We start from the raw sequence: 25650 nt of genomic DNA on the forward strand, positions 1-25650 counted from the left end.
AGGAGTGATGGGCAAAACCATGCAAAAACAAAGGTTTTTTTTCAGCATTTTTGTTTTAATTGCAAAGTGGAGAGGCAGGTAGAAACATAGAGCTCAACCAAGGTCCCTAGTTGATTAAAAACAAACAATAATAATAATTTAAAAAAAACAACAACTTCAAAATGTTTCAGACAACATAAACCATCACATACTGATGTGATTCTCTGTGTCTCCTGTAGGTGGCAGGAACCGCTGTGGCACCAACAACGGCGGCTGCAGCCACCTGTGTCTCCCCAGCAACAAGACGTTCACCTGTGCCTGTCCCACCGGCTTCAAGAAGGTGGACCACTTCAACTGTGCTGACGGTGAGTTTCTCAATACTTGCACCTTTTAATATATGTCATACATGAGTGGATGTTACATATTTATTGATCTTTGAAATTTTAGCCAGTTACCACCTGAATAATTGAGTGTATTAAGATACAACTTCATATTGTATAAGTGGTTTTTAGTGTTTACAACAGACACACAAAACCATGTTTGTGTCTTGGTGGTTGAATGTATTATTTTTTTAATGACCTGGAATACATTATAAACAAAACATTTTTTTTTAAACTTCTGAATCTTTGTTCTGTGTTTACTGTGTCTGATAAAGTGTGAAAGTTAAAAAGAAAACCCTCAGCAGCAGTTTAATGTGCATGCCAGATTTTTACTGATTTAACAGTCACTGTTTAGAAGCTAAATGCAACCCACACCTCTGACACCTTGTTTTCAGAGGAAACAAAATTTTAGAGAAAAAATGTGCATGCACAGGATTACAAGACACCCACTCAAGTGAGATTTCATCCAAAGGAAACTTGAAACCAGTTAAATTACATGTTACAGTTCAGTGCAGTTAAAGCAGTGCTGAACTAAAGTCGACTATTTGTTTTTAATGAATCCTTCACTACAGTCGACACCACTTCAAATAAAATTATACAACCCTTGCACACCCTGCAATTATGAAAACATCTAAATATTATTAGTCATTCTAGATAATTATGCTAGATGAAGGGTTATGGTTTATGATATTAATCAGTCAGTTTTTCCCGTTAAGGGCTGCTAGTTGTCTGTGTGTTAGTGCTGTTTTGTTGTGTTCACTGTTGACCCACTGTTAAACCTAGAAGACTGACAGAAGACCTTTGGTCTTTAATCAGGTCTTGACAAGTTCCTGCTTTTTGCCCGAAGGACGGACATCCGACGAGTCAGCTTCGACACAGAGGACATGTCCGATGATGTCATCCCTCTGGCTGACGTGCGCAATGCCGTGGCGCTGGACTGGGATGCCAAAGACGGCTACATCTACTGGACAGATGTCACTACCGACTCCATCAACAGAGCGCTGTGGAACGGCGCCAAGCAGGAGGTCAGTGATATCTTCAATATGACTGAACTCAACACTTCAAGCCCATCATTTCTCATCTGTCTTTCACTGAACAGAGAGGAGCAGCAGCAGATGACAGCAGGATTTATGCAATACTGCCACCTAGTGGCATTGATGCGAAAGTCCAACAGTCACTAATGCTCTGTGGAAGTTGGTGTAAATGTAGAGTTTACATGATCTGTGTCAGGTTCAGTTCACTTTTTTTTCCACAGTGTGCACAGAAAAAACACAAAAACAGCATACAGACCCTCAACGCAAAAATGCTGTAACCACAAAAACAGCATTTGAGAAGTCACTTCTAAATGTAAAACAGAAAAAAAAAAAATCTGGCAGATGTTATTGTCTTTGTCTGTCTCTGCTTTATAAATAAAACCAAATATGATCCGTCTATCTGTATTTATAAGTATGGGTATAAGCATTTTTCTAAGAGCTAAAAGTTTCCATATGTAACTTGAGGCTGCATGGAAATCATAATGAGAGAATTCAGATCTTTGTCGTCCCTTTTTTTTCTAGGTGGTGGTGGACACCAGTCTGGAGAGCCCAGCAGGTTTGGCGATTGACTGGGTGACCAGCAAGCTCTACTGGACCGATGCTGGTAGGGTTTCATTTCACATAGTGCCATATAAAATCATATTTCTGATATCGTATCCACAATCTCCTGCGTGGCAGTGTGATCTCATGTCGTGTCTTGGGTTTTCTAGGTACGGATCGTATCGAAGTTTCTAATGCCGATGGCAGCATGAGGACTGTCCTGATATGGGAGAATCTGGACCGGCCCAGGGACATTGTCGTCGACCCGATTGGAGGGTGAGATAATTAAGAAGGTTTAAAATGTAACTTATAAACCATCGACTTCACATGGCACTCATTTACACATTCTTTCTCATTCATTTTATATTCTTGACTGTAGTTTCATGTACTGGACCGACTGGGGTGCCAACCCAAAGATTGAGCGAGCAGGAATGGACGCCTCCAGTCGTATTGTCATCATCTCATCCAATCTGACGTGGCCAAATGGGCTCGCCATTGACTACGAGACCAAACGCCTTTACTGGGCTGATGCTGGCATGAAGACCATTGAATTTGGCAACTTTGATGGTTCTGACCGACAGGTACTGTAATGGCTATTTTTATGATGTACCTTCGCTTTAATCCCCATAAAGTTTTAATACTGATTTCTCTGAAAAATTCTTTAAACTTAAACATCAGAAACATTGTAGTTTGTTAGCATCAGTTGGTTGAGATTTCTAGTTTTTCTAGATTTAAACTTAATTTGGAATCAACAATATAAACCTATGTTAAGGAATGTGTACAGATCTCACCTGACCTGTACTGTGTTTGCACACAGGTTTTAATTGGCAGCCAGCTACCTCACCCCTTTGGCTTGACTGTATACGAGGACAAGCTGTACTGGACAGACTGGCAGTCAAAGAGCATCCAGAGCGCTGACAAGCTCACCGGCCTGGGCCGACACACACTGGCTGAAAACCTGGAGAATCTCATGGACATTCACATGTTCCACCGACTACGTAAGACAGGTCAGTGTGCATCCAGCTACTAGATCACATCTGGAACTTACATGTAGGTTGCAGTCAGCAAGTAGTAGGGCAGCAATACATTTTTTATTGTTTTGTCTCCGTGCTGCAACATATTGGATCTGAAATGGATGAATCAATGACTACACAGCTTAAGTTCAGACTTTCAGCTGTAATTTGCAGATGTCTACATGCGCATTACATCAGAACATTGTAGGAACTCGAGCCATTTTTAGTAGTTAATCACTGTAATTTGCTATGGAACAGCCTGTCCTGTTAGCACAAGCTAAAGCAGCCAAAGTGCATTGCAGGGGTTAGTAAGTCAAGACATCAAAACCTCCTCAGGTTTTTTTTCCCCATGGGAAATAAGTATATAAATATAGAAGTATGTGATCATGGATAGTAAAAACATATCATGTTTAAAATCACCAATATAGGCCTGGAGTTAAGCTTACAGAAAAGAATCACAATTTTAATCACACTGTAATATTGTTTAGCCCTATTTAACTTAATATTATTGTCCTGCTGCATTGCAGGACTTTATTAAGATAAGATACAATGAAAAATCCTTTGTTAGTCCCACAACAGGGACATTTGCATTGTTACAGCAGCAAAGGGGGTGGCAAAATAGAGATGAGCAACAATTAAAAAAACTGTAAGTAAAAAATAAGTCAAAGAGAAAGATATGAACAAGAGGAAAATAAAACAGTTAGAACAGTATAAACAAGAAACAAACTCAACAGTCGAGTTTTCTCCATTGCACAATACATATCAGCCTAGAATGGATGGAAACATCTTCTAAAACACAGTTAACTTCACTCATACTAAAAGCTCCTATTCAAATCCAATGTGCTGCAATACAAAGATATGAAGCATTTTAAGAAGGAAAAATATGCCACTGTTCTTACACTTATGGGCTATACTTAGAACTTGTCCTGTTGGACTTGTGTAGTCTCTTGTGACAGAGGAAAAAATCTCCTCCTGTTACTGCTTCTCTCAGAGCTCGGGTCCTCTGTCTCTGCTGACGCTGTGAGGATTACAGGTAAACTGAACCCAGTCCACTGGCTGAGGGGGCAGGGAGCCTCAGGGACTCATACCAAACTGAAACCTCACTGATCTCACTGTTATGTGGGGCTCTCCTGTGTTCCCTGAAGGGTTTCACTGTCTGCAAGTTGTGTTTCTGTTTTGTTTGCCCCAATTTCTTTTATTCTCTCTGTTCCCTGCCTCTGAGCTGACCTAGAAAGTCAGGAGGGTGTGTGAGTTGAGTCTGTTTGTGTGTTTCCTTCTGCAGTGCATAACCCGTGTTTGGTGAATAATGGAGGCTGCAGCCACCTGTGTCTCCTGGCTCCTGCTCCCAAAGCCTCCAGCTGTGCCTGTCCCACCGGGATCAACCTGCAGAGTGATGGAAAGACCTGCACGCCTGGTAAAAACCAACCTCTGTTTACATTTCAGAAACATTTGACCCACAAAATTAGAATAGTAGGAGCATCACACAGCAGTTTCCATGTTTTTCAAATGTCCGCTGAAGATAAACGTCCATAAATGTGTTCAGAAATCTTATTAAGAAGAGATCTTTACGCATAATCAAATTTAGAATTTGAATTGATTAACCAAAATTCAACATATAGACTAAAGACACGGGGCTCTGATGAATCCCAAATCTACTGTAACTTCTACTTCTAACTAAAAAATAAAACGAAAGTAGTGACAAATTCTTTGAAAAATGTATTTTCTAAGCCTTCAAAACTGGGCAGCACAGAGTTCAAAGAGACAAACAAGCATGTCAACTCCCTTTGTTCTCTGACTGGATGTTGCTCTGATGTGTGTGTGCAGGGATGAGCAGCTTCCTGGTCTTTGCACGGAGGACGGACATCAGGATGGTTTCTCTGGATATCCCCTATTTTGCTGACGTGGTTCTGGCCGTCAATAGCTCAATGAAAAACACCATCGCCATCGGGGTCGACCCCAAAGAAGGTAAGTCTGCTCCAAATGTCTGTTTTTTTGTTGTTTTTTTTGTATGTTTGAGATGTAGAAGTCCTTACTTGTGTATGTGGCGCCTCCTGCAGGGAAAGTCTATTGGTCTGACAGCACGCTGAAGAAAATCAGCAGAGCCAACATCGATGGAAAAGCACATGAAGAGATCGTATCTACAGGTGAGGAGGATCTCTAGCATGTACAATGCTTATTAACTCCACCCGTTCAGTGTCATGACTCCATCTCGGTCTCTCTCCGTGTCTCTCTAAGGCTTAATGACAACCGATGGCCTGGCGGTGGATGCTGTTGGCAGGAAGATCTACTGGACGGACACAGGAACCAACCGCATTGAGGTGGCAAACCTGGATGGCTCCATGAGGAAAGTTCTTGTCTGGCAAAACCTGGACAGCCCTCGGGCCATAGCCCTCTACCACGAGATGGGGTGAGGCTGCTGGGGCATGATCGCTTTTTCGAGCATTCAAAAATAATTGTACTGTCATCAGAGAGAGTTTTTATCCTAAGTGCTTTGTGTTCAACATAGTGGAACATATTTTGCTGTCCAGTTGAGTGAAAGACAGGTCATAATCATTACTGCTAATGACTGTACACAATCCAGATTTCTGATTGTTGTCCAAATTACATGTGCTGATCTCATGACCGTCGACCTTCTGTCTCTCTCGTTATCTCCTCAGTTATTTATACTGGACGGACTGGGGAGAGCATGCTAAACTGGAGCGCTCAGCGATGGATGGATCAGATCGTGTGGTCCTCATCAGCAACAACCTGGGCTGGCCCAACGGCCTGGCCATAGACATGGCCGGCTCACAGTTACTGTGGGCCGATGCTCACACTGAGGTTAGTAGTGATGACTCATGACGCTCACATACATTTTTACTTCACAAATCATGAACTGTTAGAGGACAAAAGCCCAAGTCTCTGTGTTATTGAGGATTCGTAATGTTGATTTCTGCTGTTAGTCCCTCTTTTCAGAAGAACTGTTCAAAACAGTTATAAGAATAATCTATACCTTGCCCTGGTTCTCTCTACTCAGCGTATCGAGTCCGCCGATCTAAACGGACAGAATCGTCGCACCCTCGTGACCCCAGTCCAGCACCCGTACGGTTTAACCCTGCTGGGGTCCCACATCTACTGGACCGACTGGCAGAGCCGCAGCATCCAGCGAGCTGACAAGAACACCGGGACCAACACCATCACAGTACGAGCCAACCTGCCAGGCCTAATGGACATCCAAGCTGTGGACAGGGAGCGGCCACTGGGTGAGTCTGAAGACAGGAAGTAGATTTTATGCTTAGTTGAAGTGTAACTAAAGGAGACCTCCACTAATTGTATTTGTTTAAATCAGTTTACTTCTCATGGTTAGTAGCCTGTCAAAACAGTTGCATAATATATTTTGTGTTGCTCAGCTTCGGCTTTAAGGCCACCTACTTTGAATAGAAAACCTGCATGTTTATTGAGTTGCATCATGGGAAGTGTGGGATCTGCTATTTTTTCCCTATGGGGAACTTAAAGTCAGGCTATTTCAGCCCTCACTGTCTTTTTTAGCCCCATGTTACAGTATGTTTCATCTATTGCTCCACTTCATAAATACTACACTATAGTTGCTGCATGAATGAAACACGTTTTGCTGCTGGACTCAATTTGTTCACACATCACTGTCTGATGTTTGGCTGCTACAGTATAATTTAATAGCACTGCTGCCTGATGAAGTGTTACTATCGATCTTAACTGCTCATTTTTTTTATTTCCAACTTCTGGTCAATATCTACACACGGTATTATCTTTGTTTGTAGTTTGTAGAACTTTGCAGCTTCACAGCTGATCAAACAGCTTTCAAAATGCTTCACAATTGCTCAACAGACTTGTACTGTTCAAAATCCACATGACAAAGTTAGATCATTAGATATGTTGCTAAGAAACAGTAAGCCACCTCTGTGTCAACAAAATTCTGCTGTGAAGTACACAGAGATTTTTGCGTGGCAAGGTGCCTTCTTTCCCGTTTTATTTAAAGGGCACCTCTGTCTCTTTGCATCAATCCTTCTGTCTCTGGCCTCTTCAGGTTTTAATAAGTGTGGCAGGAGGAATGGAGGCTGCACTCACCTGTGCCTGCCTCGTCCCAACGGTACATCCTGCGCCTGTCCCACTGGCATCCTGCTCAAGGGAGACAGCAGGTCATGTGACGACTCCCCAGAGTCGTACCTGCTCTTCTCCAACCGTGTCAGTGTTCGCAGAATCTCCCTGGACACCAACGACCACACCGACGTGCATGTGGCTGTGCCCGAGCTGCACAACGTCATCTCACTGGACTACGACAGCGTGGACCAAAAACTTTACTACACTGATGTCACCCTGGATGTCATAAGGTGCAGAGGCAAAGAACGTCTACATACAAACATATAAAGCTTTCATTACATCTGTATTAACCAAAGTCAGTCATTGTCTATAATCAAAAGATACTAAAAATACAGTATATAATGGACAAAAGTACAGATTATAAGATGAATTTTATAGAGAAGGGAAAAAAGAGTAATACCATTCACACCCTTTACTTTGTCCTTTAGGCGTGCAAACCTGGACGGCAGTGGCATGGAGACGGTGATCAGCCAAGGCCTGAAGACCACAGATGGGCTGGCTGTCGACTGGGTGGCCAGGAACATGTACTGGACGGACACCGGGCGCAACACCATTGAGGTGGCCCGCCTGGATGGAACGTGTCGCAAAGTCCTTGTCAATAACAGCTTGGATGAACCACGAGCCATCGCAGTGTTCCCAAGCAAAGGGTAAGAGAGGAGAGTGAACAGGGCTTCATGTTCAAATTTAAATTTGGGTGTGACTCACAAGCTGTTAAAAATTGCTTAAGCATTTTGATCTATTTTGGACCTTTAAAGGATGTCTTAAAGCCAAAATTAGCAGAAGAAAAAGTGTATTTTAATTTTAATCTAAGGTGTCACATTATTGAAGATATTTTTTCAAGTTTGTTTGTACAATACAAAGTTTCCTCACCAGTTTAGCTTTGTCTCTGCAGGTTCCTGTTCTGGACAGACTGGGGTCACATTGCAAAGATTGAGCGATCTCACCTGGACGGCTCGGACCGAAAGGTTCTGATCAACACCGACCTGGGCTGGCCCAACGGCCTCACTCTGGACTACGACACACGAAGGTCAGAGAGAAAAGCATGTCTGTGAAAAGAGCTACCTGTGGGGCTTTTTTCACACAGGAGCCTTGTAAATGTTTCATGATCTAACTCATATTGTCAAAGTTTCAAAAAGTATATCTTCAAGAGTGAGTGAGTCTGATCAGGGAGAGCTTAAGGACAGAACTTAAGACTCGGGTAACAATGTGACCTTGCCCTACGTACTTTCCATTTTGTTTGTTTTTTTGTTTTCTTGTGTGTATTTGGCATTACAACCTCACAGGATGTTTTGAAAGAAAGTGTGTACAGTGTACTTACAGTTATAATTGTGTTTATGACTCTGTGATGTTTCCTGCAGGATCTTCTGGGTGGACGCCCACTTGGACAGAATTGAGAGTTCAGATCTGAACGGGAAACTGCGTCAGATCCTCGTCAGCCCCGTGTCCCACCCGTTCGCCCTCACACAGGTACCCCCTGCCCCTCCTCACCCTCAGCTTTCAATTACTGGGCTGACCCTTCCTCCTGGCTGCCTCCTCCGCTCACCTGCTCTCTTTCACTCATCGGTTCACCGTGTGACTCTCACTGGTCGTCTCTCCGTCCTCCAACTCATGCTGAACTCATTCGACTTATCCATTTCTTCTACTTCCCTTCCACTCTGACCCTCATTTTTCTTCCTCCTCTCTCCCTTCCCTTTCTTCCTCCCATTCCCCTTCTCCTTGTCTGTGTATTCCCCTCTCCTCTCTTCTTCTCCCTCGTTTCCCCAGTTGAAGCCGGTGTCCTCCCCTCTAACTCCTTTCTCCCGACTCTCGCAGCAAGACCGCTGGATCTACTGGACGGACTGGCAGACTAAGTCCATCCAGCGGGTGGACAAACACACCGGCCGTAACAAGGAAACTGTGCTGGCCAACGTGGAGGGCCTCATGGACATTATAGTGGTATCCCCTCACAGACAGACAGGTAAGGAGGCTTTTCCTCTGACACCTCCAGACACCAAAGACCTCACTATGTTTATCAACATTTCTGAGGACTCTGATGCACAAATAGGTTGGCTGATCAAGTGTTGAAGCAGGAGAGGCTGGTGTGAATGTGTATAGGAGGCAGTGAATGCAGGTATACAGAGTTGGTCGTAGGTCCAGTCAGTCTGGTGAACTATATATAGAAGCAGGCGACAAACTGAGCAGAGAAGACGAAAATAACTTGGTACCTAAGCTTAAAAACAACACATAATCAAGTTCAAAATGTATTCAAATCATCTTTTAACACAATGATTTTGCACTAAACTGATACTAATTTCATTTTGAATACAAATTCAATATTTATCACTTAGCGCTTTGTTGGTATCTGATTTTCTGCTTTGCGAGATTAAATCTTTACAGGATATTTTCATAGCAGCACCAGAGACTACAGCCTCAGTGATAAGCATCAAGTCGTATCATTATTTTAATCAGAAAGGAAATCAAAACAAAGATTACCCTAATCAAATTTGTTTCTGTTTCTGTGTCTCCCTGTGCACCCTGTGAAAAAGATCCAACACTTTTAATTAGGAGCCACATGGATTTACGAGGAGCTTGTTAATTGGACAGAAGCTTGTTCAGTAACCTTTCCTCTGGCACAATTAAGATTTTTGCTACAGGGGTGGTCAAAAGAAATCAGATTCCATTTGCCCTGATGTTAATTAGCTAAACACGATGTAAACATGATGGATTTGCCTGAGCGTCTTTTGTAAATTAAGAAGTAGAAAAAGTATTTCACCTCTGGTAATTAGACTGAGTTGCGTTCAGCACAAGCTGAATTCAGATCTCCTCATTCTCACCTGAAGAAATGAAACAAGCTAAAGGAAGAAACACTTTTAAAGACCATTTGGTTCCAGTTGTAAATGTTCCTTCTTCTCTCATTTAGGTACCAACCTCTGTGGGGTAAATAATGGCGGCTGCACTCACCTCTGCTTTGCCAAGACAAACAGTTTTGTGTGCGCCTGCCCTGATGATCTAGACGGGCGACCCTGCTCCACCAGTGAGTGACCGCTGTCATACCTGACTTTTTTATGCACTGACAGTTTGATGTATGACTTAGGAGAACCTTGTGTTTGCATGTTTTAGCCCAAATCAACATACTGAAATTTTCCTAGCCACAGTTATCCCAGGTTAAAGAACAAACTGACTCAGAAATAATCTATACGTAGCATGAGAACATATCTTACTGACCAAAAACTAGCAAAAATGAACAATGAACTTGTATGTTCCAGCACATTCAGGTTCTGATCTGCATGTGTTTATCAGTTTCAGGCTACGTCCCGACTGCTCCTACAAGAGGAACCAGCAGCACTCCGGTTCCTAACAAGATCCCCAAAGCTCCAACAGACACTCCACACAGAGGACCCTCACTGGTCAAGTACGTCTAAATGACTTCCTTTCCTTGCTCCAAAATGAAATGAGAAAACGTAATCAATGACTTAACTCTGTTTGACACATCTCACTAGTACTTACTAGAGTACTTTCACATTATCCCACTGAGAAACAGGTAGTAGCTTCATTGCTTTAAAATATCAAGCATTAAATAGCAGCATGTTGTTGGCACAAGATGGCAGTTTTTCTTTTTTACCTTTCTTTATCTCATTTGAAAAATTATGTTTAAAGAAAAAGCAATAATTGGAGAAGAGAACATGCTTTTCCTTGCTCAAAAGATAATTCTAAATGCTTTCAAGCTTTAATAAGCCTGAAAGGTTGGAGGATTTTCTCATTCGAGAAGTATTATGTAATTGTTCATCTACTACAAGAAGAAGCAAAATGAGGTTTTCAACTGGCAATAATTTACAGAAACTCTTCCCAAAAGGCCAAAGGAAAAAACTATGTAATCTTTTGACTTAATAAGGACGAAACAGATTACATTACGTACAGTACCAATCTCTGCGTTTCTCTCTTATTTTTACAGCTGCACTGACAAGAACCCAAATGAACAAGGCTGCTCGAGCAACGTGGTGACGGCTCCTCATGGTAAGTGTTAAAGTGAAATGAAGTTCTCACCTCATCAGTTTGTACACTGCATGTAGTCTTAAAGACATTTGGGAAATGGTCATTTACCAACTTATCCACAGTAATAAAAAAAATCCATGTATTTCTTTTATTCATGTGTGTCAAGCACAGGGATGGGTCTAGGATGTGTTTAGCATAGCTTAGCTCTGGAAGCAGGGGGAAAAGTACACCTTGAAACAACTTTCAGTTACAGGATTAACTCTACAGTCATACAACTGTCACTCAAAGTTTGAGGACATTGTTTATTCAGTGTTGAGGTAGAAGAAGCACAACATGACCTGCAGCCATCATCTCGACTTTCTGATGACGTGAACACTGACAGTTTGTAAATACAGTAACCTTTCCCAAAAGTCGCGTCCCTGCAATATAAGCTAGGCTAAATGCTTTCAGAACTATCTCTGAACTTGACACTGAAATTTGGTAAGATAACAAACTGCTGTATGTTCCCACAAACAAATGAGTCATTATTATCTGTGCCACCTGTTGAAGGAGAAGGACTTCATATCAGCTATGTGATTGGTGGAGTCCTGACCATCCTGGCAATTCTGATCCTCATTGCTGCATTGATTATTTACAGGTCAGTCCCGTTTCTTTATTTTCTTTGCCCCTGCCCTGAAACAGAGGCTACGATTTAGTACATTTTATACAAAGCACATAGTTCAAATCATAAGTGATGAAGTGTTTTCTTCCTGTTTTTTCACTACAGACATAAAAAGTCAAAGTTTGCTGACCCAGGAGTGAGCAACCTGACCTACAGTAACCCCTCGTATCGGACATCCACACAAGAGGTCAAGATCGAGGCGTCGCAGAAGCCTCCAATATACAACCAGCTCCGATATAAGAAAGAGGTAACAGACAGTCTGGATGCTGAAGTGAAAACGGTGTTTTTTGGTTTAACAGATGAATGGATCCAAGGTGAATCCATGACACTTTCATAGAATGATCACAGACTGTGTAGGTGTATGGTGGGTAACCACCGAGACAAATGACCTTACTGTTTGTCTCTGGTCAGATTGATTGTGTTGGAATATTTTAACATGTGAGCAGGTTACAGACATCAGCACTCATCTTTTCTCCCCCCTCTCTCTCCTCACTGCAGCTCTCTCATCCCTACAACTCCCTCTCTCCCTTTATCTTTTGACCCACTTGTCCCGTGGAGAGGTAGTTACACAGCATGAAGGAGTTGTTTCCATTTCTGTTTTCTCTGCTGTTTCTTTGTTCTTCTGTCTTTCACTGCATGAAACATGCTTTCAGAAAATTAATAATTTCTCTCTTTGGTGGAGATTCAGAGCTCTGTGATCAGTAGCATGTCGACATTTACACTAATGTGAAACTGACATTTCAACAGGCCAGGCATCTAAATGTACGGATAGGTTTTTGTTGAAGGTGCAACAAGTATTATCATTAAACATCATTATATTATTTTCAAATTAATAGTGAAGCCTTGAAATAACTATAAACATATACCAGCACAGTGCAAGACTGCATTTCCCATAAACCCTTCTTGTCCCTACTGCAAGTAAGATGTTGCTATTTGTCAAAAGAGAGAAAACAGTTATAGAAGTTAAGGATGTCTGATGTTTGTTTTATTCATCATTATGTGCTATTACCGTGTATAAAGCTAAGCCCATTTCCAGTTCTGTGTTTATTGCAACCCATTGCAGCAGCTTTGAGTTAACTTAAATACTGGAAACTTTATGGCTGGACTGCTTGTAGAAAAAAAAAACAGTTTCAGGTAAGCACACTGACTGACTGGTGATGCCAGCAAAACTGCTGTGGGTCATTTTGCTGTTTCAACAGTTAGGGAGATGAAGAAACGCTGTCCAAATTATTCCTTCAACAAAAGACGGAATAATTTGTCCATGAGCACTGTAGCTGTGGAAAAATAACACCATCTCCCTGTTTTTGTGCCATAAAGCAATCCAGTGGATTTTACTCCAGAGTTCACAAGCCGACAGCCTGGCAGGGTTCCCACAGGTCTTTTAAAATCCTTTTAAGTTGATGAATTTCAGGGGGAAAAAAAATGTTATGCCGGGATAATCTTTATGAGTTCCTTAACTTTTTTTTTTCTACCTGTGAATTAAGTAGAAAAAAACATGTTTTGAAAGGCACATTTTTTAAGTGTTTGTTTTTGTAATACTCATTTTGACCACAAGAGACTGAAGTGCACCACTACTTAAAATAATTTTAGGAGAATTTTTTTCTCCACGTTTTCACAGGTGGAAACAAAAAATAAAGAACATAGGAAGATTATCCTATTCACTTGCCCCTCTGGGCTTCTGTGAGAAACATTTAAAACTTCCTTTTTCTTTTTACCAAAAGTTAGTAAATAGGCTTCACTTTGCTGTTTGCATGTGTCTCCTGAACACGTGTGTGTGTGTTTTCTGCCAGTATTTTAACACAGCACAAAAAGCCATTGAATTTGATGTTTAAGACGATGTGGGAACCCTGGCCTGGTGTTTTTGTTTGAGGTAAATAACTGTACCTGCAGCACCTAAATCCGGAAATGAAAAACTAAGTGAAGCACAGTGTTACGGAAAGGAGCCAACTTGCTGTGCATGGGGTTGTGTTTGAAGGTGACATCTTGTTTTGGAGTGTTGTGCATTTGCTCTCTGATTAATCCTTAAAGGGAAATCCACCTTTAACAGCTTGAACTTGATGTTTGTGTAGCAGCGTTTAACATCAATAAACTGAAGAGAAATAAAGGAGAGCCAGGCCATCTGTCACACCTTGGTGGCTCATTGCAAGTGAGGATGCTGAAAGTAAAATGCATTTCAGCACAAACTGACTCCTAGAAAGTGTTTAGTTTAACAGATTGAAGGTACCTGAGGGTGGATTTTCCCATGAAACTGCTGATATACAGTAGAAGCCATCACTCACACTAACTAATGCCGTCTTATTCTCCAGGGTGGAGTGGACGGAGGCTACACCAAGGAGAAGATCCGCATTGTGGAGGGCGTGTGTCTCCTGTCCAATGAGGAGCTTTACTGGGATGACCTAAAACAGATCAAGCCGTCTCGAGGCGGACTGCACACCTGCATGCGTACAGACACCGTGTCCCTGCAGGCCAGCAGTGCTTCGCTAGACGACGGCGAAACGGAGCAGCTCCTCCAGGAGGAGGCGTCCGAATGCTCCTCTATAACCACCCTGACCCCTTCAGCCATCACCCCGCAGCGTCACGCCCAGCACAGCCTGCCCGACACCGGCTGGGCCTCCACGCGCAAGCCCTCCACCGAGAGCGAAGTGTGAGGGAGGCCCCCTGCCCTCCGTGCTTTATCTCAACCTCCATTACCTGATACACACCTGTATTTATAGCCGGTACAAACACACAAAGAGAAATAGGTACAAACACAGCAACAGTTGCATTCATAGAGTAACGGTACATATGAACCTGGTTAGACGCAACAAAGCTACTATAAACACAACTCCTATATCTCAACTGGGACTCCGTCCTACTTGTGCACACACACACACGCAGTACAGTCCTCCAACAGTACCCTCAGTGCTACTGCCTTTAGGCAAAATCATAAACTAATGAGCATGCTGGAATAAGAAAGCAAAGGACTCTGGGGAGGAAGTGAACAGAGAGACACGAGCGTTATCTGGAGCCTTTTTAAAGGATGCAGACTCTAAATTCGACAAACGCTTCTCTGTACAACTTCAACTTTATTTTTTGTGAACTTTTTTTTGTGTTGGACGAAGCTAAAACGACATACTCCCTGGACGATGTAACCGCAGCACTCTCTCTAATGCCACTCATGTCTTTATGAACTCTATTTATGAACGTTTTTGTACTTGTGGAGTGGGTTTGCTGACTTTCAGAGAATGGTGAGAGTGTTGTGTTCGAACTTTGCGCAGCAGGACCCAGGTTTTCAAGAGTTGTATTTATGACAGTGCCAAAGGGTGGGGCTTCACAGAGTCTCCATGCTTCTTTCTGCATTTACACTTCAATAGAATTGTATCTTAATTACAGGATGTTTGTTTCGACTTTACTGACTTGCCCTCACCGGTGGAAGACCTCAATGATGACACCATCTGCTTGTGATTCCTTATTTTACAGCCTCCAATAGGTCAAGCCAGGACTTACTGTAGTCCATTCATCCTTTTTTTTTTTTTTAATTGTAAGTCAACCATTGCTGATTCTCTGGCATAGCAGAGGAAGCCACGATGAAGTAACAGCCTAAGTGCCAAACATGTTGTTCTTTTTGCTCCTTTCAGCTGTATATTTATTTTTCTCAGAGGTTTTAAAAATGTTCATGACATTCGTTTTACTTGGGTTTGGTCACCCAAATCACAGAAAAACATATTTTCTCAGACAGGTACCACTAGGGCTATTCAGCCATGCAGATAGTTGTGGTTTTATTTCCCCAGGGTATGGATATATGTCTCTGGGATTTCCTCTGCCACAAATACTGGGGTTTTCTTTGGAACGGCTTCCTCAATCCAATCAGTCGATGAGTGTCTCTTTCATTGTTCCTGGGCTTTACTATCCAGGGGAATGATTATCTACAACAGCACTTACTTTTAGAATTTGAAGCTCTTTGATTACAACAACAATTAATATTTTACTGGTGAAAAAACAAACAGGTCCCTTGCATTCACTTCAGTGTGGGATTTTGTGTATTATTCAGTGTCATCCCCAATGTTCCCTTTTCATCGATATCCACCCACATTCTCTAATATGTCTCAGCTGTCTAAAAAATGTATACGCCATTTCCTTCCTGTCCATTCTCATATTTTGCCACTTTTACCCACAATGGCTTGAGGGGAAATTATTTTTTAAAAATGTAAAAATGTAAGCACTGCTACAAACAGAAATATTAGATACACAATAGTATTTCATTGTTAAAAAATAAATCCCTGTTTTATCAAATTAACTAAACTGAACGAGATAAATGTAGAGATGGGTTATGTTGTAGGGTTAGATTTTTAGATATCTGCCTCGCTACAGGTACGAAAATGTGGGATGCAATGGCTGCAACATAATCCTTGAAAGCAACTACGTCTGTCAAAGTAAGATTGCTTGTTTTTGCCACTAACAGGCTCAGAGTTTTGTTCTGGAGTCTCTGACGGCATTACAAAAGGATCCCTACAGAGTTTTTGTTGCCTTTTTGTTAAACAGTAAAATCCTTCTTTTGTAACCAGAAACAGTGGATATGTCGCTCAAGCCAAATCCACTAGACTCTGTTTACAGAAACAGTCAATTTATCATCATCAACCCTTTATGAACATTGTTAGATGTGAAAATATTCTGGCCCTGCATGCTGTTTTCAGATCTACCTGAGTCAGTTTAGGGTTTATTTTGGCTAACCCAGAGCCGGTGACTGTTAGAGCAGTGGAAAGACAAACCAAGACAGTTTCTGTATTTTGGATGAAGAGAGTTTTTCTTTTACGATGATAAAATTACTGTTTGTTTAAATGGAGGCTGGTGGATTTGGCAGGAGGGACACAGTGGCTGTTTCTGGTTAATCAAAAAGGATTTTACTCTTTGACAAAAAGGTCTATTTCTGTAGTGATCCTTTCGATAAGGTTGTCAGACACTTGGAATAACAATCTAAGCTGTCGGTGACAAAAACACACACTTTTACTGGACGTACTTTGATGGCCAAAGTTGCCCAAAAGAATTATGTTACAGCCATTGCCAGGCTAAAGCTTTATACTGGACCAATTCCAGAGGTTGTTGTACCTATTAGTCATTTAGACACAAAATATGTGAACATAGAATTCCCCTTTAATTAGATTTTCTTTCTTCTGAAACAAAATCACAACAGTTCAAGCTTCACTGTGGCTCTCTTTGGGGTAGTGGCAAGTTTCAGAGTCAAATATATCAAAAACTTTGGCACATACAACCAAAAGTATCTGCGTGGCCAAACACTAGTAGAGGTAAATGAGAACATTTGTTCTTTATGTAATCGGAGTTTAAACTCTAAATCTGTAATGCAAATGTGTACTGGCAGTGTCTGCCACAGTACAGTATAACAAATGGGTAATTTAGGAACACTGTGCATGTCTGACCCCATCAGACTGTGAGGGTTATAGTTTAGAAATATATCACTGACAACTTACTGAAAAAATAATTTAATACAAGTAAAGATATTATGCATTGCTTTAACTTTAGAGTGCCATTCTGTCTGTTGTTGAAATATGGTACAAGAAAATACTATATTGCTATATTGAAAAATATATCGGTTAGACTTTACAGAACCATGTATTTTGAAGTATCCGCTACAAGCTCAGCAACTTGCTGATTTGCTGCTAGACGAAGCACTGAGGCCAATGAAAGAGGGTCTTGGCAGCTACATAACTACGGTCTCTGACGGTTGGTTGACAGTAGGCCTACAGAGCATCACAGTGACCCAGTAACCAATCACCCTGGCTCACAGTCCCTCCAACTCTGCTGCAGGAATGCTAAAACTGTACAGATTTTATCATGAGGATATAAGCAAACATTTCTGTTGAAGATATTGCGTTGATTAAGTTGTATAGTCTTTTGTACAAAGGGATTTCATGACCGTTTTTAGACTTGTATTAATTTTACTCACTGGAGAAGAACATTTTTTTTTTTTGTTTGTTTTGTTTTTGCTGGATTATTTTAACCACTGTGTTTCCAAGCCTTGTAAATGATAGGGAAGATGCCAGTTATTTAATAGTGCTCTTTTATCTTATGAAATACTGGTCGCGTATAGCTGTTGTAAAGTTAACAAAAAGAGGTATTTATGATTTCTGTTTGGTTGTCACTTGATGTGTAAATATGAAAAGACTGTATATGTATTTCCATGGCAGTACTAACAAGCTGTGTTGTGTGATATAGTGAATTATCCCTTTGCTATCTTTTAATATAAAATTGCATTTGCATTTCAATGAAACCTTTGTCTCGCTCATCTATGCTTATCTATTGCTCTTAGAGAAATGTTTTCTCACCAGATACAGTGATCATACAGCAACAAAGGAAACGCAGATGTCTGCCTCTGCAGATAATTACAGACATAACAATGGGAGCAAAAATGTAATCTGAGAATTAAGCTTTTGGAGGCATGAAGCCAAGTCATCCAACATTAGTTGTTTTTGTTGAGGAATACTTGTATTGGCTCAACATCACAAATTGGCCTTAAGAGGGCTTTCATTACAACATACACAACATATACCCGCCATCCTTAGGCTCTTGATTTGGACACTTCATATAAATAAGCGGAAAATACTTAGTTTCAGGCAGAGTGTACAATGTCTGGGGTGAATAATGTAAATCAGAGGAGACGTCAAGAAATTCCTCGACCCACAAAGATGTGGAAAGAGGAACAGACTCAACAAAGGCAAAACAGGGATGCCACTCACTCAGGGGAGAAGAGACAAGATGCTAATAGATGATGATATGGCTAACTGCAGACAAAACGCAACAAGCTTCAGCCAGCACCAGAGAACATCAGGAAGCTTAGTTCAGTTTAGTTGGTATCTTGTGATCACACCTAAGATACATAAGATACAAAAATACAAAGACAGATAACAAACACTGCAACATTATATTTGTAGATATTAATCCTTGACTACCACTCAACAATAAGCACCTGTTGGTAAATGGTCCATTTGAGAAAACATCAAATGAAATTATATGTTGAAATGTGAGGTGTGAAATAATGTAGAAGGAGGTTCTAAATATATTTTCAAAAATCTAATTAATTTGAGTCTTTATCCACCAAATTACTGAGCAGAGGTCCAATGCAGAGATTGTGCATGTGACAGATATACAACTTGTCATTGGTCGTTCCGACAGGAAAAAGTTTCATGTGTCCAATAACCTTCAACCATCGTCCCGGCGGTCGAGCCAATCACCGACCGGCTTTCCAGAACCTACTTGTTTAAAATGAGAGGACATTTTAACGAGCCGGTCAGAGGCTCCGACCAACAAGAAACACAACTAACTATTGTTACAGGGGCTGCCTCTCTGCTTCTGGTAAGTTTGTAAAAGCTGCTTTCAGTTAACGGTGTGACATTTTTGAGAAACTGAAGCGAGCGGCAGATCGTAGCATAGCTAAGCAGCCAACAGTTAGCTTAGCTAGCTAGCTAGCTAACTAACTAACGCTAGCTAGCTTACGTTGGCCTTTTGCTTTATACAGTTTATTTTAAACGTTCAAGAAAACATAAATATTACGGGAGGCCAACCATCCTACTTTCTTTCAATGTCACACAGGTCAGTTTTTTTCGATCAAGTTTGAGTATTTTACGATGAGTCGGGTAACGGAGACTGACCACGTTGTGTGCTGTGCTGTTGTGTTAGCTCAGGCTAACCTGCTCGTTTTTTGTATGCCCACGTTGCAGTACGTGACAAGAAGAAGCGGATGAAGCTACTTGCCGATCAGGGATGTAACACAGGTACGTTAGTGTCTCCGACTCATCCGAACGGCTGGTATAGTATGTTAAATAGGAGGGTTGTTGGGTGTGAGAGTGATGAGTTGCACTAATCAGTTGGGGTGTCTGTTGCAGTGGCATGGACACCCCAATCCGATCCAACCTGAGGACACACAGTGTGCACAGGGGCCATCTGACTCGACCCATAACCCTTTTGTACGAGTATGTCAGGCCATAGCATGAGATGAGTTCAAGTATTATGAGATTTAAACTTAATTAAGTTCACAAGAGTTTTAACCACAGAGTCACAAAGTAGTACTGGTGAAATTAGAAGGGAATCTGCATGTTTTCATAAAAATATTTATTTATATATATACGAGTGTTGGGGCAACTGAAAACCAGTCACTTGTCTAGTGCAGATGAGAGTTGGTCAAAACACCAAGTTTGACACAATATTTATTTTCTAGAAGATCTTTATTGCTTGCAAGCAAGAGTCACACATCAGCAGCGCATAGATGACTGAAGAGAGGCAGTCTCTCCCCAGCTTTTATTACAACATAGACCAACACACACACAACTGTAACATAACAAGATTACATATGATCTCACTCTGGACAACATACTAATCAGCTCCATATCCTCAGGATACACATACAACATCCTATACATGTCAACCTAAGGGCATGAAGCCTTTTCCTGTGCATACGTGTGGTATGCACAGGAAAAGGCTTCATCAACCCCCTCCAGGATGAACTCCTTAATTGAGTTCCTAATTGTTAGCTCTCACGACACATTATACCATATACAATACATCAATACATAATCTGCAACCAGTTGGCTGTCATTAGAAAGAACACATGTCGGACGCCCACAGACACAGGATTTCACCCTGGACACACACATTAATGTTGATACAGTATTTGTTGGGTTTCATATGCATGAACAACATCAAAATAATAGAGGGACATTAGAGAATTTCCCTCACACTAGTCTTCAACCATAGCTTTTCAGATCAGAAAACTAATTTTGTGGTAGATTTCTATACATCTTTTTGTTCCATTTGCTAAACAGTCTTATGTGAAATCATATCACAACATGATTCCAGTGGAAACGGTAATTCAGAGTTTAAGAAATTGGCAAATTTTGGATTAATATATGTTCCTCATTTTTCTTTTTTTTTCCTTTTCTCTAAGTTTGAGGAGATGTGGAATCTCAAGCTCCTCTCCTCCTTCATCCAGCTGTTCTCGTGGCCAACTGAATTGGAGGTCAGCTGCATCCTTTCTCAAAGTCTGTTTTTGGGTGCTCCTGTCGACCTGTCTATTGGAATTATATTCTCTCCTTTTACAAAATGAATGTACTTTTGTTTTTAATAAGTCAGCCACAGTGCTTTTGGTGAGTGTCCCTGACTCGGTTATGCTTTTCATGTAAAATCAACTACAAATTAGTAGTTAAAAATATATAGTGTACCTCAGTCTATTTTATTTGCCAATGCGCACATGTATCAACACACTGATTACTGAAATTACCTCCGAGACCGAAAAGAGCAATCAAACTGTCGCCCAAGTGCTGAGTTGGAATTACCCCTTTTTGATCAAAGTAGTTTGAGTGCTGGTTCAGAGCCAGCGCCAACTCTTTGACCAGTTGTCCTGGCCGAGAGCCAGTTCTTAGGCTGTCGAAGTGCAAAGAACTGGCCCCTTGGCCCGGAAAACTGGTTCCAGAGCAGCACAAAGACTTTGCTCTAGAACAAAAAACGCTTAGGTCATGAGGTTGGAGTGAGGTTATCGTGACCAAGCAACAACCAAAACTACTGATGACTGCCATTTTTTAAAAACCAGGGGTAGTGTGGCATGTTCTGACATGCATGGGAGAATAAACAAGAGTTTAGCTAACTTCACTTATCGAAGCAACACTACTGACTACGATGGCTCTCATGGAAAAGCTAACCAGTTTGCTTTGGTCGAAAAGGGGTAAAAGAGATCCACCATGCCCGACTTCACTGTCATAAACACATGACATCACAGCAGCACATACAGTGAGCAATTACTGTTTACCTACTTATCACTTTTTATGGATTTTATTAATGTAACAACACAGTTTCCATTTCCACTCCGTTGATCTGTGCTTGATGTAAGTCTTTGCGAGCATGCAGTATGAGCCTACTCCTCCTGTATCATTTTAATTGTGGTGATCTCTTAAATCAGCTGCTGTAGTTGCTTGTGAAGTTCAGAGACCTGCCATACAAACATCCGTTTGCTTTGGGCGTCTATGATTTCTCGAGGAAACATATCATCATCTGAGACATGCTGTCCTGTCAAAAATCCACCCAACACCACACATACAACCGTCAGTGGCAAAGAACAATAATGACTTTGTGGTGTTTGTTGTCTCAAAAGAGAAGTTGCTTTTTAGTTCACTGCTGTAATTTGCAGGGTTTTCAGTTGTAAAACTGTAGCGGAAACAATCCGCAATGTGGTGACATGAATACACAAATTGAATGCATTCATTATCCAAAACAAAGTCCCGCTAAACCTTAGTGATTTTAGAGAGCCACCAGGGTGTGACAGTGATGAGTTGCACTATTAGTCGGGCTGCTGATTGCAGTCGCACAGCGGACCTGTCCTGACAACCTGTGGTGACACCCATTGTGCACAGGGGCCATCTGAGTTACCCCACACCTGACAGAAAAACAGTGGCTTGCTGCCTAAATGTTTTCTCATCATGTCCCGACTTACAATTCTGCTTTTTTTGTTCTGCCCTTTCTTTCCCAGTCTGAAGATGGGAGACTTCAAGGATGTGGTTGAGCAGAATGTTCCAGTTATTGTGAACACAATGAACGGACTGTATCCTGCCAGCAAACATTTCCCCTTCATAATGGGTGGAAGAACTCCAAGCTAAGAGCTGGTGAGGACACACAACCCAATTCAGTCAACTTTTGTGTTTTTTATGGATGGATCTTTTTCCCTTCCCAATTTGTCATCTTTAGCGGATTATCTTAATTAAAAAGTCACAGCTGGAAGCTCTAAACTCTTATCACTGCCTACATTTTGAAGACGTCCCCACTAATTTGTGATGCTTGTGAAGTTATGCAGCTCTAATATTTCACTCTTGTGAACCAATTTTTTTTTCGTATAAATTTGTAACAACTGTTTTAATCCTAAAACAGTTCCTTGATGGCTATAAAGTGGTTTTTCAAAGTTGGTGCCCTCAGCACAATATGGTTTGGGCTTTGAGCCAACAGACTGTAGCATTTGTTAGCTGCGTTATGTGACTGAGACATGTGAAACCAAATAGCCTTCATTCACAACAATCATGTGCTTGATCACCTCTGCCAAGCACATTAGTTTCCTCCTGTAATAATAACTTGATTCATTTCTATTCATCCAACAGCTTCCATGAGCAGGCAGTCGCTCTGCTGGTCACTAATGACCCAGTTAAAACTTAGGCCAGCTGTGATCAGTGGCCCACTTGATAGTTGGACTCTTGATGTTTTTTTGTTTTTTTTTAGAAAACAAACTGCCCAGGATGGCAGTTTTCTGTTTGTCCTGATTACTTCCATAACTAAATAATTGGTTCTGCTTTTAAATTTCTCTTGTCCTCTTTCTGTCTTCCCTCTCTCCTTTTGTCCCTGCAGGCAGCCTCATGGCCAGAAAACTATAGCAGCAGGAGCAGAAGTTCAGCCTGGACCTCCACCTGCTGCATGCTTGGCCTGTCCTTGATCCACGACCTGCTGCAGTACAACCTGAACTCACCTTACCCAATGCTGGAAAAGGCGTTTTTGGTATGCATGCTTGTATTAAAGTATTTTATAATGTCCTGAAACTTCATTTACATTTTCATTTGAAAGAGAAAGTTCACCCCAGATTCTCCTCTCCTGTTGCGCTATTTATCCATCTTGATGGCTGTGGTCCTGAGTCGCAGAATTTTGGAGATATCGTGATCGTAGAGAAGTCTTTTTCTCTTGAATGGGAACTAGATGACATTTGGCTTGTGGTGCTCAAAGCAAAAAAAAAAAAAATGGATTTGATATCTCATCAATCAGGATGGATAAATAGGGAAAATATGCATTTTTGATGGGGGGTAAACTGTCTTTAACTATACTTGCTGTAGTTGGTACTGAACATTCTGATTTGCGTTATTGTCCTTAGAATTTGTAAAGGTTGAGTTGGATAAAAAATGATTTTAGGCTCCCTTCTGTTTATATACTGATTGTTCCGACTCTGTTGTAAAGTGGCTCGTTGATCACTTAGAAACATCGGCAGGGCAGGAGGAACTTGCTCATCATGAAAAGATGCAGACTGAAAGAATTTATATTGGCGTATCCAGCTGAAAGTCATGATTACTAGAATATTGGAACAGATGGTCCCAGTGTACAAATTGAAAGGTTCCTCGAATTCTGCAAGTTTCCTCTGATTTATGAAAAGCAATGACACTGGAAAGGCTACACATAATGTCAAAATGGCCATCAGAGACTATTTCTTTCATCTGCCTCAGTGGTGACTTATTCTTTTCTGTAGGCTGACTGCTTCCTTCTGCCCATCATTGTGACCTGAATCTTCCTCTGTTAAGCTACGACACCAGCGTGCAGGTCAAACAGGTGAGGGCATATTTTTATTTGAATCAATTAAACGTGTTCCTATTTCAGGAAGATGCATCTTTTGCACAGAACAAAGTTGGAACATACAAATTGAGTATTGAGGCATAATTGTTGGAAAAAAGTTTCAACTGTGCAATATTGAGATTGTTTCCCCCCTGTTTCTACTCAGTCTTGTCTGTATGTTAATCTGAAGAAAGACTCATCTCTTTTTTTTCCTGTTTTTTTTACCGGCAGATTGAAAAGATTTTGGATCTCGCATGACCATCGTCTAAATTGGGAAGAGATCTCAAGGCTCTAGCTGTGTTGTGGTTTTATTGCTAGTGGGCAACGTGGAGAATTCCAGTTTTGCAACATTTATCCTCAAATTTTAGATTCATTGTCATCACATCAGAAAACATCGTCCATGCACACTGTAGTAAATTTGCTCAAACTATATATTCACATGGCATCCAACTGTTCGGTAATCCTGTGAGTTAGAGCAATCATGTACATCACAGTAATGGCTTTTACTGAGTAATAGCTTGACTGTGTCTGGAGTTCTCTGCAGGGATTACAGTTTCTGTGATTGCCTTGCATCATCAGAGGCCACAGCTCATCTTAAATATCTGCATGTTCTCTGTGTTGTACTATTTCTTTCCAGCTAGCAGCGGGTTTGATGTCGATGTTGGGGCCTGGGCAATGAGACATAAAATGTATGTCATGGTAGTGTTATACGTAATTAATAATGAAAGCAACGAAATGCAAAGATTCTCTACAAGGTAGACCGGTAAAGGCCAAGGCTGTGCTGAATGTTAGAGCCAAGATCGATTTTTGGGTTATTGTGATTATATTAATATTTTGACCACAGTGAAAATTAGGTTTTTGAAACGCTGAATGCCATTGAATGTGGATTAAAGCAGAATATATGTTACAAAAACATGTGAATTGTGAAAATGATTGCATTTTATCTTTTTTAATAAAGTTTAAGACCTTTCAACTTTCTTGAGTTTTTGCTGATTCAGGGAATTATATTGGCAACACAAGCTCACTTCTCTTACAGGCCACCAATGATCCAAACCGAGCAAGCAAACCAAATACTTAAACCAGCCATGTCTTGCATGTAGCTACACCAGGTTGTAGGTGACCAGCAGCTTATTGGATGTTTTGATCGCAAGTCAGAAACAACTGACCTCTGGAATATAATTTTACACATGGTGTAATACTTAGTGTAGTCGAGCTGGTTGCCTACAACTTGATGTAGCTACACTTGGCCAATGTATTTACTGTATCAGTATGATCTAAAACAACTTCAATTGTACATCGTCTAAACTTTTTAAACGACTGATTGTTTTGTTATTTCACTAATTGAAATTTCGCATGCATTTTAAGACTCCAGCATTTTGTTTTTGGCTGTGAAAGAAGCGTATTGTAATATTTTCATCTTGTGGAATAGCCACACTGTTAGTGATGGGTCTTTTCATCTGTAATCATGGTGACTTGCAGTAAAAGATTTGGATCAGAGGCTTACATTGGTTAGGAAAATGGCAAAACAAAAAGTACTGGGCAATTAGACTTCAAGAGCAATGGCATGTTTAGCTTTGCAAGTGTTGAAGTAACCTAATTTACATGATTATTCCAGA

At 41.0% G+C, this 25650-nt stretch overlaps 1 protein-coding gene across 4 annotated transcripts in view; it reads left to right on the plus strand.

Moving 5' to 3' along the window:
- The window catches only part of lrp4 (low density lipoprotein receptor-related protein 4), a 118585-nt gene extending 100625 nt beyond the window's left edge, over positions 1-17960 (plus strand). The window contains exons 16-39 of one of the 4 annotated variants that reach the window (XM_084353129.1): positions 219-344; positions 1176-1384; positions 1916-1997; positions 2104-2209; positions 2313-2514; positions 2751-2940; positions 4229-4360; positions 4771-4911; positions 5004-5090; positions 5182-5353; positions 5604-5766; positions 5963-6188; positions 6989-7292; positions 7491-7709; positions 7955-8089; positions 8421-8529; positions 8827-9019; positions 9962-10075; positions 10342-10453; positions 10994-11055; positions 11584-11671; positions 11801-11942; positions 12194-12255; positions 14002-14141. In XM_084353129.1, the coding sequence (XP_084209255.1) occupies positions 219-344; positions 1176-1384; positions 1916-1997; positions 2104-2209; positions 2313-2514; positions 2751-2940; positions 4229-4360; positions 4771-4911; positions 5004-5090; positions 5182-5353; positions 5604-5766; positions 5963-6188; positions 6989-7292; positions 7491-7709; positions 7955-8089; positions 8421-8529; positions 8827-9019; positions 9962-10075; positions 10342-10453; positions 10994-11055; positions 11584-11671; positions 11801-11942; positions 12194-12235 (3356 nt within the window). In that variant the 3' untranslated portion in view covers positions 12236-12255; positions 14002-14141. Of the gene's footprint in view, positions 1-218; positions 345-1175; positions 1385-1915; positions 1998-2103; positions 2210-2312; positions 2515-2750; positions 2941-4228; positions 4361-4770; positions 4912-5003; positions 5091-5181; positions 5354-5603; positions 5767-5962; positions 6189-6988; positions 7293-7490; positions 7710-7954; positions 8090-8420; positions 8530-8826; positions 9020-9961; positions 10076-10341; positions 10454-10993; positions 11056-11583; positions 11672-11800; positions 11943-12193; positions 12256-14001 lie in introns of all 4 variants that reach the window. The other 3 variants (XM_084353130.1, XM_084353127.1, XM_084353128.1) reach the window with 3 other exon arrangements.
- Positions 17961-25650: the final 7690 nt, after the last annotated feature.

The sequence above is a fragment of the Pagrus pagrus genome (genome assembly GCF_965226575.1).
Source record: "Pagrus pagrus genome assembly, chromosome: 1".
Taxonomy (NCBI): Eukaryota; Metazoa; Chordata; class Actinopteri; order Spariformes; family Sparidae; genus Pagrus; species Pagrus pagrus.